This window comes from Phalaenopsis equestris, unplaced genomic scaffold (genome assembly GCF_001263595.1).
Source record: "Phalaenopsis equestris unplaced genomic scaffold, ASM126359v1 Scaffold000421, whole genome shotgun sequence".
Taxonomy (NCBI): Eukaryota; Viridiplantae; Streptophyta; class Magnoliopsida; order Asparagales; family Orchidaceae; genus Phalaenopsis; species Phalaenopsis equestris.
In genome coordinates, this window is record NW_018164862.1 from 1,209,207 (window position 1) to 1,229,127 (window position 19,921).

General features: G+C 36.9%; 1 protein-coding gene across 1 annotated transcript in view; it reads right to left on the bottom strand.

Moving 5' to 3' along the window:
• Nucleotides 1–15,400, bottom strand: part of LOC110027251 (probable protein arginine N-methyltransferase 6) — a 71,436-nt gene extending 56,036 nt beyond the window's left edge. The window contains exons 1-4 of the mRNA XM_020728599.1: nt 14,905–15,400; nt 6,771–6,836; nt 6,547–6,615; nt 2,628–2,663 (exon numbers count right to left, since the gene is read on the bottom strand). Of these exons, the coding sequence (XP_020584258.1) occupies nt 2,628–2,663; nt 6,547–6,615; nt 6,771–6,836; nt 14,905–15,126 (393 nt within the window). The 5' untranslated portion in view covers nt 15,127–15,400. The remainder of the gene's footprint in view (nt 1–2,627; nt 2,664–6,546; nt 6,616–6,770; nt 6,837–14,904) is intronic.
• Nucleotides 15,401–19,921: the final 4,521 nt, after the last annotated feature.

Consider the following 19,921-nt stretch of genomic DNA (forward strand, 5'->3'; position numbering starts at 1 on the left):
AGACAGCACCCGAAAGAAGAATGAAGTGAGTTGTTCAGCAACCGGAAGGGGGAAGGTATGATCTGGAGAGCTTTCAGAAGGTGGTTTGTGGCTGCTGGAAGTGGGGTCGGAGGGTTTGGGAAAAGATAAATGCCTTTTTGGGGTTGAGCTATAGCCAAAGCACCACCCATACCCTTGGAGACGGTCATCACCTCAGATGAACTACAGATGGAGCACCTCCTAGCCATCGGATACAGCTCCCAAAGAGGAAGAACACCCCAATAGCAGCAACTGAAATCAACAATCATGAAAAACTACACTTTTCCAATTAACACAACAATTATAAAAAAAAATGGGAGTAGAGGCTAGACTGAGTAAAGAAAGAGTGGATAGAAAAGGCAGGAAGTTGAAATGCAATCCAAGTATGGAGGGAAGAATTAGGAAGAGGAAATTAAAGCAGAAGAATCAAATAAGAAAGGAAATTAGATCTGAAAGGGGATCGCGGTTACTATAGTAGCAACAGTAACACGTCCGCGGTACTGTAGCTGCAACAGTACAGCGAGCGATAAGCTCCCAAGTCAATCTCCCAGGGTTGCGGGAGCTTAGCTTCATCCGTCAAAACTTTTAGGGCAGCAAAATTTTAATAGGTAGGGGCGGATGCTAGAGAACCATAGGATAGAACTAGAGTTGGCTACTTCTGATATCAAATGATATCAAAGATAACTCAAACCACAACAAAACAAAAATATTATTTCTGAATTCCAAACGGATTACAAACACGACAATCGAAAAGCAGGAAGCAACTATAAGCAAACAAAGAACATAAAAAATAAAAGACGCCCGCGGTTGACAATGGTGTTGGACAGTGGGTTGCGGCTGCTGGAACCTGGTTGTGGCGGAGGGGAGGTGGAAGGAGGGAAGGGCGATTGATGGAACATGGTTGTGTTTGCTATAAGAGGCCTAGAAGGTGGCCAGCAGTTGTAAAAGAGGGGTTGCGGTTGCTGGAAGAGGGTTGGAAGGAGGCTGACGACTGGAGGGGAGGGGTTGTGGTTGCTGGAAGAGGGGTTTGTGGGTTGGACGGCGATAGGAAGCAGTGTCCTTAAAAGACTGGATAGCAGCTGAAACATGTATCGGTGGTTGTGCAGCAGAGGAAGTAGTTTGAACAGCAACAGGAGGTAGTTTGGGCGGCACCCAGAAGAGGGATGACATGATTTGGACAATAGCTGGAAGAGGGATGGCATGGTCTAGACAGCGGCCAAAAGGTGGTTTGCGACTACTGGAAGCGGGGCCGGAGGGGCTATGAAAGGATAAATGTATTGTAGGGTCGAGCTACAGTCGTAGCACCACCCGGACTCTTACAGACAGTCACCACCTCAGACAAGTTACAGCTGAAACACCTGCTCGCAGTCGAATACAGCTCTCGGAGGGGAAGAACCTCTCAACAACAATAGCTGAAATCAGCAATCACTAAAAACTCCCCTTTTCCAATCAACACACAACAATTATAAATAAGATGGGAATAGAGGCTAGACTAAGTAGAGAAAATAGGCAAGGATTAAAGAAGAGTGGACAGGAAAGGAAGGAATTTGAATTGCAGTCCAAGTATAGAGGAAAGCATTAGGAAGGGAAAATTAGAATAAGAGGATCAAATAGAAAGAGAATTAAATCTAAAAGTGGACTGCAGTCACTGTAGCTGCTACAGTATCTCCCTCGGGAAAAAAGCTCCCGCGTCGGTGGGAATTTATCACCAATAATAAATGTTATGGACAACAAGAAGAACAACAATTACATATGTAAGTAATCAAAGTCAATGAATTCAACAAACCATTATTAGAGCTAAGAATTGGCCAGAAGATCAAGTTTTAATAGGTCAATGACCTAAAAATTGACTTATTCCATGTACTCTGAACATGGATAGAATGAAGTGTCACACGATATCAAATTGAATTGTATGTGCATATGAAACCATGACCTACATTTGCCTGCACGAATATTCTTTTATGCATGCATATATGCACAGCTGTGATATCTAGTATGACGGAAATTTTGACTTGAAAATAGAAAAATCAATCAAAACAAGATTTACTTTGTTTGGTTACATTAAGGCTTCGTTTGCCAGAGCGGGAAGCCTCCGTCGTGATGTGCAGAAAGCGAAGAAACGGAGCAAGTGTCATTTCGAGGAGACCCCATGTTGAGCTTCGCATCAACCGCAAAGTCCAAAATAGCATAAAATGGAGTGTTTCAGAATGGATATCCTTGGCTCCATTCTGCAACGGGACTTTTGAAGGAGTTCGCCAAATGGAGCCTAAGCGGGAATAGAATTTAACAGTTCCAGGGTTGAATAAGGATGAGATCAAGCTGGTTTAGAGTTAGGTGTAAACCATAAGCTAAGGTCAGATTTATTTATTATCTAATAATTTAAAATAAGCCAATTTACTATTAGAAGCGACTAATCAACTAATAACCCATGGACATTTTCTTAAATTAGGGAAGCAAAAAACATAAGGCTAAAATAAGTTCTCACGAAGAATCAACCCTCGTCTGGTTTGAGAAAATAATCAAGCCTGTAAAGGTATAACAAAGAAGGAAAACAACAAAAGTGAAAAGCCATATGAAGCTATGCCAAAGATTACAATCAAAAGCACTACCTGAAATGCAATGTCACTTGCATCTATTGCATATACCTACAAAAGTTTTATAAGAACAAGGAAGTCAGAATCAGAATTAAAAAATAAAATAAAAATAAATAAATAACAAAGCATTCAGAATGGATAAAATTATGTTGCAATGGCATGTATGGTATATAGAAGGGAAAAACCTGCTTCTATTTACGAGAGGAAACAATGAATTTTAAAGGGTGAGAAAATACAAAATAAAATGCAATATATATAGCGTTTTGCAAATTGGACAAGTATTAAGCAATTTACAAAATTAACCCAATGTATCTCTTGTATGCTCTATACTTCCTGAACAAAAAACCAAATAAAGATTAAGCAAATGCCAAGAGATTTCCTAGGTTTAAAAAATGAGTTCAGATACCTGTTCTTGCAACACCATGCTAAGGCCACAGTAAGTAGCATGCCAACAATAACCCTAGGGCAGCTCATTGTTTAAAAAGGTGGTTGATTCTTATGTCGCGAGGGGCGGCTCAAATTGATGCGCACAAAAAAGGCCTTGAGGCTTAACCCTCACTGCCACCGGTGAGGCTTACGCCTTTTTCATTTAAGGCTTACACTTCGAGGCATTTGGCAAAAAAATACTTTTTATATTATATTTTATTATACTTTATTATATTTAATATATCTGATACAATCCTCAAAAATGTCAGAAGATAATTTAAATATGATTATTTGATTGTGTTAATTATTTATTTCTTTATTTAAATTATATTGAATTTCAAATTAATTAATAGAATAAAAAATATTTTAAAGTTTTCAATATGTCAGAATTAGATGATAAGAAATATGATGATTTTTCTAAGATGAAAAAAAGTAATAATGAGGCCACTATGGATCTTGAACCTCATAGAATATTTAAATTTTAAGTGAATGTTTATCTAAAATCACATTTCTAACTTCTATTTTATATCAATTTAGAAGATTCAGATTTGTAGTTTATGTATTTATGATAATAAACTAAATCAACTTATTAATAGTTTGTCATATTTATGAAGTATTTTGCTGTGGGAGTTTACTGTGGACGCAGTACAGTACTGTAGTTGCTATAGTGCTACGGTCTAGCCCATGGGACTCACAGCCTAAAGGGAAAAGAACCTCCCTGTCCACATCGGCTACCCCCATTCCTTGCCTATTTCTCTTTCTTGCCCTTTCTATACCTTCCTATTCTAATTCATTTCTATTATAACTACTAGTAAATATTATATCAACATACATATATATATATATATGTATGTATGTATGTATGTATGTATGTATGTATGAATGAATGAATGTATGTATGTTGATTGCTTCCGTAGGGTTTGGTTCCTGATTATTTTTTATTTCAGCTTGTTGCCCCTAGGGTATTTCTCCCCTCCGAGGGTTGTATTTGGTATCTATAAGTCGTCCGACGTGGTGATTGTTTTCGTGCGTTCCAACCTTCCTGCTATTGCCAGCCCCTCCAAGGCCTGTTCCGGCAGATGCCAACCCCTCCGGGGCCTGTCTTTGCTACAGCCAGCCCCTCCAAGCCCTGTCCATGTTGTCGCCAGCCCCACCAGGGCCTCTTCCTGCTGCTGTTCAGCCACAGCCGCCTCTTCCTGCTGCCATCCAGCTCACAGCCGCCTCTTCCTGCTGCTATACAGTTCACCAGTCGGCACTGTCGAAGCTCTCTTCCTTTCCTTTCGGGCCTGTCGCTCTCCTCTAGAGTTGTTAAGGTGTTTTGTGTTGTTTTCTTTCTTATTTTGTAGAGTCTCCGTTGGCACCTATCGTCTGCATGTTTGTGTTGTTTTGAATTCGAGTATTCATCGTTGTAATTTTTGAATGCAGTAATAAAATTTATCGTTTGATCGTGATTTGAGTTAACTACAATATCATATTTTTAATTGCCTTTTTATTTTATAAGGCTTATGCCTTGATCCACCTTGCCTCACGACAAATCACCTTGATTCTTGATTTCGCCTTTTTAAACTTTGGTGCAACTAAAGATTGCCAAAACATATATCAAATATACATGTGTTAATAAAGACAAACATCCAGAAAAAAATTTTGAAGGTCTGAATCTTGAGATCTTACCTGGAAATTTGAAAGTGCATGCTCATTGGAAACATGAGTGCATCAATAGTATGAGTTGTGATGTTTACTTTAAGGGCATTTACATACACACTGCCAAATCTCATGTATTCGGATATTTAACACTTAAACTTTACTTTTTACACTTATACCACCCAAATCTTTCAACATCACATAAAAATCACATAAAAAATACCACTATTTTAACTTTAAAAGGTCCAATGTACCTTTTCATGCATAGGTAAGGTAGCATATATAAAAAAATTGAAGTTTTGATGTTAGATATGTAAATGCAAAGGAATTAAGCGGTATTTATCAAAATTTCCTTACTTTAATTGTTATATTAATGGTTTTTGTTTTCTAGCTTATATATTGGATGTAACAGGCCTAAGATAATTATTCTTATGACAACGGAATATATTCTACAGTGTTTTGATTATCTCATCAGGTTTGATTTACTGCTGCAAGTGGTTTCAATTCAACAAGCATCAAATATTGGTGAACCAATAAGTTGTGACACTAACTGTGTTTCCTTTGTCACCTGTGTGTTTCTTTTGCAACTACTCGCCTTCAATCATTGTTTGTCTCCATCCCTGCCATAGCATTGACCACAAGATGTGCTACAAGGAGTTTTATCTGTTCTAATTGTAATTGCCTTATGTGACCCTTTCCTGCACATTTTCATTCTACAACTCCTCTATGTGTTATGTTTTTTCTTCTGGGGGACAGTCAATTTCCCTCCTATGATCTTCTATTATGACTGAAAAGCGTATATTGGTTATCATGAATCTGGACTTAAAAGGAAAAGATTTAAACTTATGTAATTGATGCTGGTTGAATTGATACTTACAATTTTAGACCATATTTGATAATGAGAGTTACTGATTTTGGGTCATATGGGACATAAATAGGACCCTTAACCTATGTAATAATGATTGATGAATAAAATTCTTATTATTCTCTTAATATATGTTTTGTTCTTGGGGATTCTGAGCAATTTCCAAGTCTTGATGAAAACTTTCGAGAGTTGCTTCTTTTTATGCTGAGTTGAGTTCTTGATATTTAAATTGGTGATTTCTATAATGTTCCTCATCTAAACTATTAGTAATTGTTTTATGTGTGCCATTGAGATCACGTTAAGATCAGCACAATTTAGTTCCTATTTTCGTGATATGAATTTTGATCATTGTGGAATTTCCTATTTGTTTTCAGATTTCTCATGAAATCCAAATTCAAATAACTTTATAATATTTTGTGCGATACTAAAATGTGAAACCGTGAATAATGATATTTTGTGTGCATCTCAACCTAGATTTGCATTAATGGTATGTCCAATATCACATGGAATAGCATAAATCATGAATGAGGGCACCAACAGCAACATTTAGATTTAAGCTATGCATCAAGTGGGCACTGGATGGTCAGCATACCAGCTTGACACTTTGAACCTGGCAATGCATCAAATGGAGATCAACATCCACGGGCATTTTGAGTGACTCATACGAGAGATTTCATAGCACTAATCTTAAGCAAACTATGCTTAGGTTCCCTCTTTTCCCTGCACAAAAATAAAACGCATTTTCCATTTGCCGAGATTATTCGAAGCACCTGGTCACAGGTTTAGACTACTCCCTAGAGTGCCAACTTAAGCAAAAATGTTAAAACCATAAGAAAAGCTTGCAAATTATTATTGATGAATAAATCTAGCAGATGTGGAGCTTTATATTAAGCATATGTTATAAGAAACATATCATCTTTTGTTGTTGACTGAAAAAGGAAAGTTGGGGCGTCAAGGGATTGGAACATTAGTGTTCGGAGAAAGTAATAAGAAATGTCTTACCCGCCTAGCACCAGCAAGAGCACAAAATATTGCAAGAATTCCTGTGCCACACCCAACATCCATTACAACCTGGATATATTGTCATTAAGAGTAAGAAATTTATGATCTATTGATATTTTCATTTCTTTTTTTCTTTTTTTCTTTTTTTCTTTTTTTCAGAAGAAAGACCTTAGATATTTTCATATTTCAAATGTATCACAGAAAATATATTTTTTACGTAATACCTTGCCAGCAATTGAATCTTGGTAGCGCATGATTGCAGCCCTGTATGTGCTGGTCCGCACCTGATCCTATAGTATAATCATATGCTCAAAAGTATTGATAATGAAAAAAATAATAATATACAAAATAAGTGATTTAATAAACAAAAGAAGCACGTAGCAATAAAAAAGTAAATCAATAAAAAAATTAATCTCTAGACGTTTTAGGTTTGATCCGAAACTTTTATAGAGTCCAATGATAACGAAGTTAACCCAAACAACAATAGGAAAATAATTAAAATTACTAAAAGCAAATAATCTTAATATCGTTAATAATACTATTTTTTTTAAATTTTACAGTCGCAATAGTAAAAAGAAAGTTGATGAGGCTTTAAAGAAAACCAAAGATGAAAAATCATTAAAATTTGATTGTATCCCAATATAATTGTGAAAATATTTAAGAGATTTGAGAGTTTCTTTGACTTACTAAATTTTTTTATATTATTTTAAAAACTAAAAAGATGTTTGAATGGGAGAAGAGTATTTTAGTCCCATTTTTAAGAATAAAGTGAATGTGCATCAGTGCGCAAATTATAGAAGAATTAATGTGTTGTACATTAAAATTATTAGAGAGGGTAATTAAGCATAGGTTAAGACGCGATACACGGATTTTTCATAATCAGTTTGGATTTATGTCGGGTATGCATATTATGGAAGTCATACATTTATCGAGAGGTTTGATGGAGAAGTACAGAGACAGTAAGGAGGATCTACATATGATTTTTATTGATTTAGAAAAAGCTTACGATGAAGTTACAAGAGAAGTTCTTTGGAGACTTCTAGACAAAAAAGGTGTTAATATGACTTATATTCTAATCATTAAAGATATGTATAATAGAGTTATTACTTGTGATCGAACAGAAGGAGGATTGACCAAATATTTTCATATTTCAATTGGATTACATCAGGGATCAGTTTTAAACCTCCCTATCATTTAGCTTTAGTTATGGATGCTCTTACTGGACATTTATAGAAGGATGAACCTTGTTGTATGTTTTTTTGTTGATGATATCCTTCTTATGGATGAGACTAGAGAAAGAGTACAAGAAAAACTTGAATTATGGAAGCCTACATTAGAGTTTAAAGGCCTTCATTTTGATAAATCTAAAAGTAAATGCATGAATGTAATTTTAATAGTAGTAGATCTAGTGGCAAAGTTATAATAATAGGTAATCAAGTCATTAAAAAGAGTGAACTTTTGATATATCTCGAGTTTATTGTCCAAAGTGATGGTGATATACATGGCATGTTATTCTTAGAATTCAAGTTGGATGATTAAAATGGAGGAATGCACCAGTCGTATTGTGTGATAGAAAAGTGTGGCTTAAACTTGAAGATTTTATAAGATGGTGGTGAGACTTGCAATGCTTTATGGCGCAGAATATTAGTTTATAAAAGAGATGCATAGAACTTAGTGTTGCTGAGATGAGAATGCTTAGGTGAATGAGTGGTTTGACACTTAGAGACAAAATGTGAAACGAATGTATCCGTGAAAGAGTTGGTAGCTCTAGTGGAAAACAAGATTAAAGAGAGTCGCCTTAGTTGGTTTGGTCACATTAAACGTTGGTCATCTAATGATCCGGACAGGAGAGTAGATGTTTTAGATTTGACTTATGTTGAGAAAGGTACATGTATATCTAAAAAGACCTGGACATGTATAAAAAATGATCTTAATTTATTAGAATTAAATGAAAATATGACACTCAATAGGACACAATGGAAAAAAAGGATTCATGTAACCAACCCCACTTAGTGATATAAAAGCTTTTTGTTGTTGTTTAAAATATAAGTATATGAGTTTTTTTAGGGTAAAAAGTCAAAGACAACTGCTGTCCAGGGGACAAATAGCTGGAAATGCAGCCAAATGTCGACATTAGCAAGCACAAACACCAAGGAAGATTCACCACATATTCCTAAAGGAAACAGGAACACCTCTTGAGCGAGAAAAAAGATTCAACATTCTTTTAGGGTTGAAATTAGAGAACACAATCTCCAAATCGCATAAATGAAAGCCAGAAGTCCCAAAACCAAAAATTAGCAACATATTTATCTGTCCAAAAGCTAATTAACACCAATATTATTATAAATAAGGTAAATAGGATCCCCTAGACCCGACCATGGGGGGGGGGGGGGGGGGTCGGAGAAGGACACACACAGGGGGATAGCGCAAACTAATCCCTTCTGGACCGATTCAGTTGGCCACATCCGGCAAGCTGGTCGGTTTGGAAAAATAGATCATGGAATGATGTCTATGGCATGCTAGATTTCTTACAGTGGTTGCAACCCAGAAAGTAGAGTATCTAGCAGGACATCCTAAAACCCTCTCAGTAAGGGTTGCACTATATCTAACATCGGCTCATCGGACTCGCCACCTCCTAAAGCCACCAATAATAATCTTATTGGTGCTTCTTTCAATGACTGCAAAAAGATAGCTTGTGACACTATAATCTTAGACTTTGTATGAACACCCATTACCTCAAACTTCTTCCAAGATAAGAGTATGACGCACTTCCCATCCCTGATGAATGAATATATATTATTGTAGTCATCATGACATGTGCAACGATCGTATTACCAATGATAATCCAGTAGGAAGTGACAACATCCATAGATGCCACTTTACATAGCGGTTGTTCCTGAAACTTATCTCATAAAAAATGTCACGAGGTATCTTCAGTCAATTATAACTTTATTTTAATTCTTTAACCAAAATAGGAATAAGAATGTGTGTGCTTCTGTGTGATAAGGCTCAACTCATCGACTATTCCACAATCTTGCAACCGCCTGTATTTATAATAAGAATGCCCACATCTTATTTCATAATACGATAGGAATGAAAGATGTTGTGGTGGAACCACTGTTGCTCTATCGTGGCCTCAGTCTGAAAGATCTATCGTACAACTAGCATCTCTTTTGTCGACTGTAAGTTAATACACTTTTCTAGCATCCTCATTTCTCATGTGTCTCATGTGTTACTATGTATTTTCTTCCACTGCTCCTCCTCGGTGAAAGAAATTACCCTCTTATATAAGCAATCAGAAGTAATATGTTGAAAACTATGACACTTGAAATACTTTGTGACTCTGATGAGTGATTCGGGAGTGTTGGTGGCCCTCAATTTTTCTCCATCTTGGGTTGATTTCTCCTCATGAGGGGTTGGCTCGGGTACTCAAATAGGTGTGCTTTTGTTGCATGGTGCAATTGTTAAACTATATTTTAAGATTGGTATCGACCATATACTATTGTGTTATATTTCCACCATCAAGGCTAAAGTTTAAACATCTTATAACGTTCAATAGAGTTGTAACTATACCATGTTATCAATGGATGGTCGCACTCCAAGATATCGAGAGTATGGTGTTTTTTCTTGGACTCCACTAGCTTACATTTCAACATGAGCCCGTATTTCTCTAGTTAGAGGTCTTTATGTCATAAGTGATGTCTCAAGAAAATATCATGTTTGTAATGTGTATGTAGGTAATTGCGATGTATCTTACTCTTTATCTTAGAATTGGTTGTCATCTTATTTTTTCCCTTATGCTGGCACGGGCAGTTCAAGTTCTTCCACCAGAAAGAAGTACATTCATTTAACTTAATAGCAGCTAAACTTCACTTTCTTGTCAGGTGAAACATCCTTATACCAAAGACCTATTCTACAATCAAAAGCCATTCAAAAAACTCATTTGGATCCATATGACCATCTAGCATATCAACCTTCACTCCAAAGCCATTCTTGCTCCTCTTATACTCAATGTTGAATGAACACGGCATCAATTCTCATCGCATGAGGTTTCTTAGTAGAAAGGATTTTCTTCTTCTAAATTTGTGTGGCTGACTCATGGAACTAGGATAATGTAAATTGATCCCTTGTACATGCATCTCAGCTTGCTTTGGAGCAGACATTGAAGCGGGATAGCGAGTGAGAGCGAGATCGCGACAGGAGCGGAATCAGGATCTGAAGCGAGATTGGGTAGACTGCACCAATTGGTGCATTGATACAAATAGATATGGGACATGCAAAGTCATTTGTTGATGAGTTAGTGAACGGAGGTCTGCTTGTTGGGGTGTAGAAGACAGTATGTGGAAACCATTGTTGTTGTTTGTAAAACCAATTTGTGGTAGTTTTGGCAATTTGCATGAGGATTCAGTTTCTAGTTGCTCGAAAGCATTGTGAAGTTGTGCACCAAGGCCTTTGCTAGCTTCCTAAGATCCTTAGAGAGCGCACTAGCACGCATACTCAAAGGTTGCTGCAATTTATTAGAAGGAAATGCCATTGGCAGTGTGGCTAATTAGAAATTTGTAGGTTTTTGGTTGTTATAAACAAAGAGTGCAGTATGCACGCTTGTTTATCAGAATTTTCATTTATAATAACATTATTTTTTTGTTCTTTGTGAACAAATGATTGATAGTGTTTAATCAAATAAATTTGGCAGAGTCCTTTGGCTTCCTTTTTGTAAACATGTGGTTGTCATGTTCATACTTTATCTTGTAGAAAGTTAAACACAAGGAGCTAAACTAAATTTTCATGCATGGGTTGAAATATGCAATAAAAAAATTTATGTCAATTTTAGGCCTTCTAAAAAATGGCGTGTAAACGAAAGTTAAAGACTCTTTAATGGAGATTGTAGTCATAGTACAAAAAACAATTTCTCGCCATGAGGTTCTCGTGAGAAGTCTCTCTCCCAAAGATTGGAGAAGTCTAGTTGATTGTTTGTTGAAGGTGCAACAACAACTACGGATTTTGAAAGGTCTTTGTGAAAAATAAGGCTTAAGTGGCTCATCAATATGACAAGGTTGTGGAGCTAGTAGTTTCACGCAGAGTATTGGTGCAATCTCAATACAAGTGAAACCACAAAAAAAGTTAATAATGGAATGCGAGGGAGCTAAAAAACTTCCTGTGCAGCATAAGAGCAGCATTTGTTTTCATCATGCACAGTACTTAGTAAAACAACTTTTGTGGTGGACTGGAGCATCAAATGCTTGATGCTCTCCTCGCACAAAGGCTTCCAATTTCGACACCAGAAAACTTAAGAGAAGAGGTGAAGAATTAATTCCTTCCTAATTACTTCGCATGTGTTGCTCAAGATGTACTTTCTCGCCACATGTAGACCGATATGTGAATTCTCTAAGGTTTGCAACTATGTTATCAGATGTGGTTGTGTTGAAATAATCTTAAAATTTTCCTGGTGTGATCACAGCTCCAAAGGAATTGGTTGCATTTAAAAACACTATAAAGGAGCTTGATGATGATAGTAAAGAGCAGTTGAAGTCAACTCAAAGCTGGAAGAATGCAGCAAATGGTGATGAAACCCTGAAGAAGGATGCTACATGAGGATAATTCAATGGAGGAATTGCTTGGTACCTTCACATAAATCCAACGAGGGCGTTGGATTCTAGTTGAGGGGGAGGGGATCATATTCATGATGATTGAGGAGAACTTAGGCATTAAATAATCGTCTTGAATCCTTCACTAGTCCAAGAGAAGGCAAGGCAAATATTGTGACTTGCTGCAAAGCCACTAGGTGCATAGAGGTGCGCACTGGATGCGTGGGATAAGTGCAAGTGTGTCAAGCAAGCAACGCATGAGGTAAAGATGTTGCAAGATCACATGCAATGGATTAGAATGATGTGTTATGTGCATGTGGTGGTTGTGTGCTCATGTAGGGGTTCACATACAAAGGGGGAGCACATTTTATGACTCGTGCAAGTAGTGGCGGCGCTTATTATGAAATGAGCTTGAAATGACTTTTGCATGTAATTGATATGCAACAAGAAGTGTTGTGCATATGAAGTGTATATCTGAAAAAGATATGTACATGCATGTGAAGGTGTGTGTGAAAGCAGATGCGAGCATGGAGATGCTCCCTACAATCCAGATGGCATGCAAACTCAATCATACACATTTAATAGTTATTGATAGTTGAGTGCAATCATGTGCAAAATAGAGGCCCACATATGCTGTGGTGGATGTGTAGCCAATGTCATTAGCAGAAATGGTAGAGATGGCAAATCGATTGTGAAACAAATAAACTATGAGCACGTATAGAAGGATATGCACGAATAATTATAGCGCAAGTAATTCACAGAGGCCATCAATGATTTAGGCCAAACGCACAAGTTGTATGCATGTGACACCATGCTGCTTGTAATGAGCGGAAGTAGCCAAGCCTTGCAAGTTAATTGTTCAAATGGTGTGTGCATAATGTGAAACTACATGCAGTTGCATAGAACATGTTCACATGTGACTAACATGCATGCAGTAACTATTCAAATATTGTTGCATGCATACAAAGGTAAACTGCACATGCACATTGATATAGTGTGCTGAAACAATTGCAAAAAATTGCCAAAATATTTTTCTTCTACTATCTCTATTCAAGGGGACGCCTAAAGAAAGGAGAATGATGGGGAAAACAATGGCTGAAGCCAAAGAAATGTTGTCATCTACAAAAGCTCTTAGGGTGGAGCTCGTAACTATTACAATTAAAGAACAAAGCTGTTATGTGGTGTCTGAAAAACTGTTTGCTGTGCACTAGCACACACATATAGAAGCTATCGGTGTTTCTCTCAGGGAAATTACCTGCTAATGGCCATAAATCTATGCTAGTGTACATGGGGGTTCATGTAAAGATTGCCATCATCTCTTTCCAAAGTCCATTCCAGTTGGTAGTGGCCAAATATCTACCCTATTCGTACATTCGAAGAAAGAAGCAACATGCTAGGATGTTTTTAAAAACCAAAGGCCTTCATACTTGGATGCAGCAAAGTGCATATCAAGATAATCAGCGATATTTGAGGTTACATTTGGTGGTGACTTGGGCAATTGGAGTGGAACCAATGGTTGAAGATATTGCTCTAGTTTGTAGACGCAAATTGGCGAACAACTTGCAGATTTAATTGTTGGTAAACAAAGATGTTCTTGTTGGAATGCACAGGAGTGCACTCGAAGAGCACCATTTGCGGTGGCTTAAGCATTAGCATGCAAATAGAACAGTTGGTTGCTCGAGATCACTAGATTGGTGTTCATGAATGACGCAAGTCCATAACTTTTGAGATGTTGGCATACAAGTGTGCAAAGCGTTTTCCGGTTGCTCAAAATCTATGCATTGAGAGTGCATTAACATACACACACAAAGGCCGTTGCCATGCATTGGAGACATAAGACATTGATAGTGTGGCTATAGAACTCCTTGATCAGCATTGTGTACATGTAAAATTTGTACGGGCTTTTGGTATTTGTATGGGCTTTTGGTATTCTATAAGTAACATTTACAAGAATGCATGGCGAGTGTATTGTATACACTTACGTGCGAGGAGTTTCTTTTAAAAGCTCCATCTTTTAGTTCTTGGTGAAAACAAATGTCTAAGGTGTGTAATGATATAAATCAGTGATGTCCCCTGGTTCTTTATATCATATTTGTGTATCATCCAAGACTAAGCATCTTGCAGAAGGCTGAATCTAGGGAGGGGTACACCAGATGACAACATATTGTGAGTAGCTTGCAGATGGATGAATCTAGAGAGGAGTAATCGAACTTGTTCCACATGGGTTGAGATTATCGGTGAAACTTATTGCGTGAACGGTTGACATTGTGCACATATCATAATTAAGAGTTTGTCTTAAAAATGTACCAGAATCATTTCTATAGAAAAAGGTGGGAACCATGGGGCATATAGGAATGTATTCTCTACAACTCCTGCCATTCAGTTCGTTCTTTTTAAAACAATTGATTCAAGTGAGGAACCAGCCAGAACAGTCAACACCACATACCAGGTTTACCACCATTTTAATAGAATTAGCAATCACGAAATTGTCAATTCTGATGCCAATATTGTAGCGTAATTGGGCATTCATAACTAGCGTCCACTAACATAAAGTGTTTTTATGGGAATATTATAAATAACAGTTTCGTTTCGAAGCTTGCTCTTAATAGCACATTTAATTTTTATTCTAAATCAGTGGTCATTAATCGTTCGTTAACCACATTTATAATCAACAATAGCAAATCCTCAACCCGCCAACAAGTTTCGTTTCACAGACAATAACTAAACCAATCTCAATACAAGAGCGTAATGAGCACGACAATGATGAGCATACCTTGATCATCTCTTCATGTATTCCAATGTCCGAGTAAGCCTGAAAGTAGGCCTTATCATACTCAGTACAAGGGGGAACGGGGTTCTTCTCCTGGAACTGCTGGCCGTGATGCGATACCCTAAAGCCACCACCAGGGCCGCCTCGCCCTCTTCGCGGCCGCCCTTCTCGCTGCTGCCCAGCCCTACAATGTCCATTACTGGAGCCCGAGTAACCATGTAACATTGCCGCTTTCAGACAGTAGGGAAATGGTCGAAAGAAGCAAGAGCCGAAGAGGGCAAGAGATAAGACTGTGAGCTCAGTGTTTACGCCTGATCGGATCCAAATCTAAGAGTCGGGAGTGAGAGTTGAAGAGAAAAGGAGCGGAATGGGGTGCCGCAGTCGCGTGACGGCGTCCGGTGCTTGCGTGGATGTCGCTGGTCCGAAACCGCAAAGTTGCGGGGACGAGGCATCAAGAATAGGACAAGGAACGCATTTTCGTGGAAATGAGACGGCTAAATTTTTGGGGTGGTTAAGCTAGTTTAAATTTTTTGTCCTTCCTAATAAATAATGTATTTGGCAAATTATTAAAAGGCAAGTTATTAATCTTTATAGGTAATAGAAATATAGATAAAATTGTGTGTGGATTAGGAGGAAAAAATGGAGAAGAGCTGCGCGATTAATATTAAACTTAGGTTTTAGATGAGTTTTAATATTTGTACATGTAAAAATATATCAGCACGAATCTCAAAGCAGATGAACAGCTCAAGAAAAAAAATGTGGACAATGAGACATAGCCTTCAACGATCGTTTTTTGGTTGAATATTGGCAAGATAAGCGTCTTGTTCGAACAATCGGCAGAAGGCGCCAGGAGAAGCTCCCTCTAGGTGGTAATTAACCTTCTGGGTGATCAACGGGGAGTACTCTTTCGGACTAGATATTAATCGAGTCAAGGTTTACTAGACGATCGACAATTCTCATCGGTCGAATCAGTCCAATGTTTTATTATATGTGAATAACTCTATCATAAAAATTTAATGATAAGAGGGCTAATATGTACTTTTGAAATGTTGGGACTTATGTCTATAAATAAGAGTTCATGTCATGAATAAGATACTCTCATTTACGGTTGGATATTGCTTTCTCTCTCTCTCTCTCTCTCTCTCTCTCTCTTTCTTTATTCACTTCCTAGCAGAATGTTCTATTCTTTGGGTGTGGTTCTCGGACTTCTTTGGATTCAACATCTTTTAAGATGTGGTAAGCGGGAAACATGTCGTCAAAAAAAAAGAAGAACCCAACAACAACAGCGGGGAGAGTCCAGCCAGAGAAACATAGGAGAAGCAACATGCACCCAGGAGTTTTTGAAAGAATTTGTTCAACAAGGCCTGCAAGATTTCAGAACTCGAATCATCAACTAGATGTCAGGAAAGTTACCATAACTTCTTAGGGCGGTCACTGTCCTAGCAGGTGTCCTAGTTCCAGATGAAGAGCCAACATGAAAAGGAACACTCGACCCCCCTAAAGGAGAGTCACCAACCAACAATAGAAGGAGAGTGATCCACCTGCATGAAAAGCTTGACGACGTTCTATACCAATCCAACACCGGATCCACCAACGTTGAGGAGGAAACCAACCAGTGTGAACTGAGGTACAAAAACAGCCTAAAACACCTTCTCCCTACAGGTCTCCGAATTTGAACCCTCAGAGAAGTTCAAGATGTCGGTCTTAAATGTGTATAAAGGACGGTCGGATCCCAATGGTCGCCTCATGTTGTTTGAATAATTCATATGCCTGTTGAAATTTTCTGATGCCCCCAATTGTAAGCTCTTCTTCACGACATTAAGATCAACCACATTAAGGTGGTTCGATGGATCAACAACATTAAGATCATGTGGTAGCTAAAGTAGGGAGCCAACGAGAGCTTGTGGTTGTTTATCGCATGCTTCCAGAGCAAAGCTTTAGACGTCAAAAACTTGAAGCCCGACATAGCCCAGGCTGCACTAACACAATGAATGAGGTCAGAGAGGTTTCATTTCGACCTCGAACTTGCATAGCCACTAAGCTTGTCCGAGTTGTTAGAATGCCCAAAAAATATATTGTCACATATGAGAACGCCCTTGAGCCCGCCAAACAAAGACACCAAAAGATATTGCCACAAGACAACAGAGGACAGCCTAAACAAAGTGCACGATCGCCTAATCGCCTCCGCTATAAGGGACACTCGATAATCACTCCATCCAGTGTCATGAGGATCGAAAGCAATAAACCAAGGCCCGAAACCAGGAAACCTCACTCAGGGTGTCCGTGGAAAAAATAGTGGACGTCATCCAGAATAAGGAGTTCTTCGGCAAAGCAATGTCAATGAGGGCTAGAGCTTTTCTTCAGGATAATCGAAAACGACTATAAGTACCACAGAGATCATAGGCATGATACAGAAGAATGCAGACATAAGGTTAATGCTTTTAGGAAGCTTTTTCTGAATTATAATGTTGCACTCCTCAATAAGCGCAACAGTCTCGTGATCTCCAAACTTTCTCTTCTTATTAAGGATGTCCTTTATAAACTTTATATAGCCAGACATTTGCTTCAAAGCTTCAGTGAAAGGAATATTTATAGTTAGCTTTTTAAATATTTTCATAAATTTTGAAAATTCTTGATTCAACTTCTGTTGTCTAAGTCTTTGAGGAAATGGAGGTGATGGTTTTTTTAAGTTAAGCCTAGTTGGAGAGATTTATTTTTCAAGATCCTTAGAAAAATTTTCTTCAAATCTTTTTGTTTCCACAACCACTCTCTCAACCTCAATCTCATTTTGAACTTTATCCTTTAACTCTCTTCCACTTCTTAGTTTGATAGCTTTAACTTACTCTTTATTCTTCTCTTTAGGGTTTATCTTAGTGTTGCTAGGAAGTTTTCCTTGTGGTCTATTGCTGAGTAGCTTAGGAATTTGTTCATGTTGATTCTATATATTTCTTATCATCGCACCTTGACTTTTCAATTGATTTCTCATTTATAACACTTCATCTATAGATAAATTATTTTCCTTACATTGTTGATTATTATTAAATCTCGGTAGATACGAAGGTCTATAATAGGCAGTACTCTGGTTATTCCAGTATTCTACATAATTTACTTGATTATTTCCTCATTGTTGGTTTCCACCTCCAAAATTATTATTTTAGTTAAAGATAGGGTGGTTCTTCCAACCTGGGTTATAAAAGTTAGAATAAGGGATGTTAGGTTTGTTGTTAGTTGCATTTAAAGTCTCAAATTATGAAGTTTTAGAACTGACCATCTATCAAAATGAACTTTCCAAAATTACTGAAGTAATTTGAGGTTGATTCATTTTAAATTGATCTAACTTCCTAGATATTGCTACAACCCGAGAAGCAAGAATTGTAATCACATTCGTATCATGAATAATAACTACATTTCTAGGATTTACCCTTTTAGAAGGCCAATGAAAATTATTTGTAGCAATCTCTTTAATTAAGGAGTAAGCTTCATCAAATGACTTTGACAAGAATGAGCCACCAACAACAACGTTAATGATAGATTTGAGGGATCCTACTAACCCATTGTAGAAAGTTTGAATGATTAACCAATCATATAGAGTATGATGTGGACACTTCCTAAAAAGTTTCTTAAATCATTCTCATGCTTCATATATTGATTCACCTTTATACTAGCAAAATGAGGTAGATTCATTTCTAAGTTTAGCAATTTTTGAAGGTGAAAAATATTTAGCTAGGAATTTCTGAGCTAAATCATCTCCAAGTTCTGATAGATCCATGTGCTAACAAATTCAAACTTGTTTTAGCTTTATCCCTTAAGGAAAAGGGAAAAAGCTAAAGTTTAACAATATAATTTGACACGTCGTTATAACAAAATGTAGCACATAGTCTAGAAAACTTGTTAGGTATAAATTTGAATCCTTAGAGAGAGCCCCCCAAACTGGTTGTTTGACATTATTTGGATAATAACAGGTTTCAACTCAAATGTATTATTTTCTACGGCAGGAGTTTCCATACTTATGTGAATTTTGTCTGCCTTCAGAGTAATCTCTTAATGGTCTATGTGTGTTATAATTGTTATGAGGTTCATTTTCAATGTTTGATTATCTAAGTTGTTTTGTTGATTATTTGTCATTTCTTCTACAAATTGATGATGAACTTTTAGTTTTTTAATCCTTCAATCATTCTTTCTAATTCCGTATTGTAGGGCATAAGTCTTGAAGAACCTAAACTACGCATAAACAATTAAAAACTTAATAATAAATTGCAGAAAAACACAAAACAAATAATCAAATAGAAATTTTTTTTTTAAATATTTTTAACGCATAAATAAACAATTACAAAAAGAAATTATAATACAATTTTTCAAATTTAAGTTTAATTAGTTCAATAAAAATTTTCCTAAGTCAAATTAGTCGTTGCATTTCCCCAACAATGACGCTAAAAATTTGACTGACCTTTGATATACGCAGTGATTTAAGGATGAAATATGATAATTCAAAAATATATTTTATAAATTTTATAACCAGAGTTTTTCCAGGGTTTAGCACTACACACTAGGTACTTTACGCAAGTGCACGTATCGTTCAAGTATTATAAAGTATAGATTCCACATGGAAAGCTGTTAAATTTTAAAGCCTCCAGAAAATTTCTAATTGAATAAAAAGAGACTTAGCTTATATATAAGCTCGATTTAGGTCATGCTAGAGAATTCTACCAAATTTCCACTAATCTTATAAATTTACTATAAAGCTATTTTTACAAAAGTTAAATAAGTTAAGAGAATTCAAGATATGAAAAATGCTCTCCCCTTGCGATGAAATTAGTAATTCTGTGTAGGAATGTATCACTTAGAAATTATATTTAAATTTGTGACAAATTGGAGCATTCATTTTATTTACCCTTTTCCAAGAGCATTGAGAAATTAGGATTAACTAGGTAGGTGTTTCTGCCTAACACCCTAAAAACCTCAAAGTTACCCCCAATAAAATTATCTCCCTATTGTTGACCTCACTTTTGGTTGAGGTCTA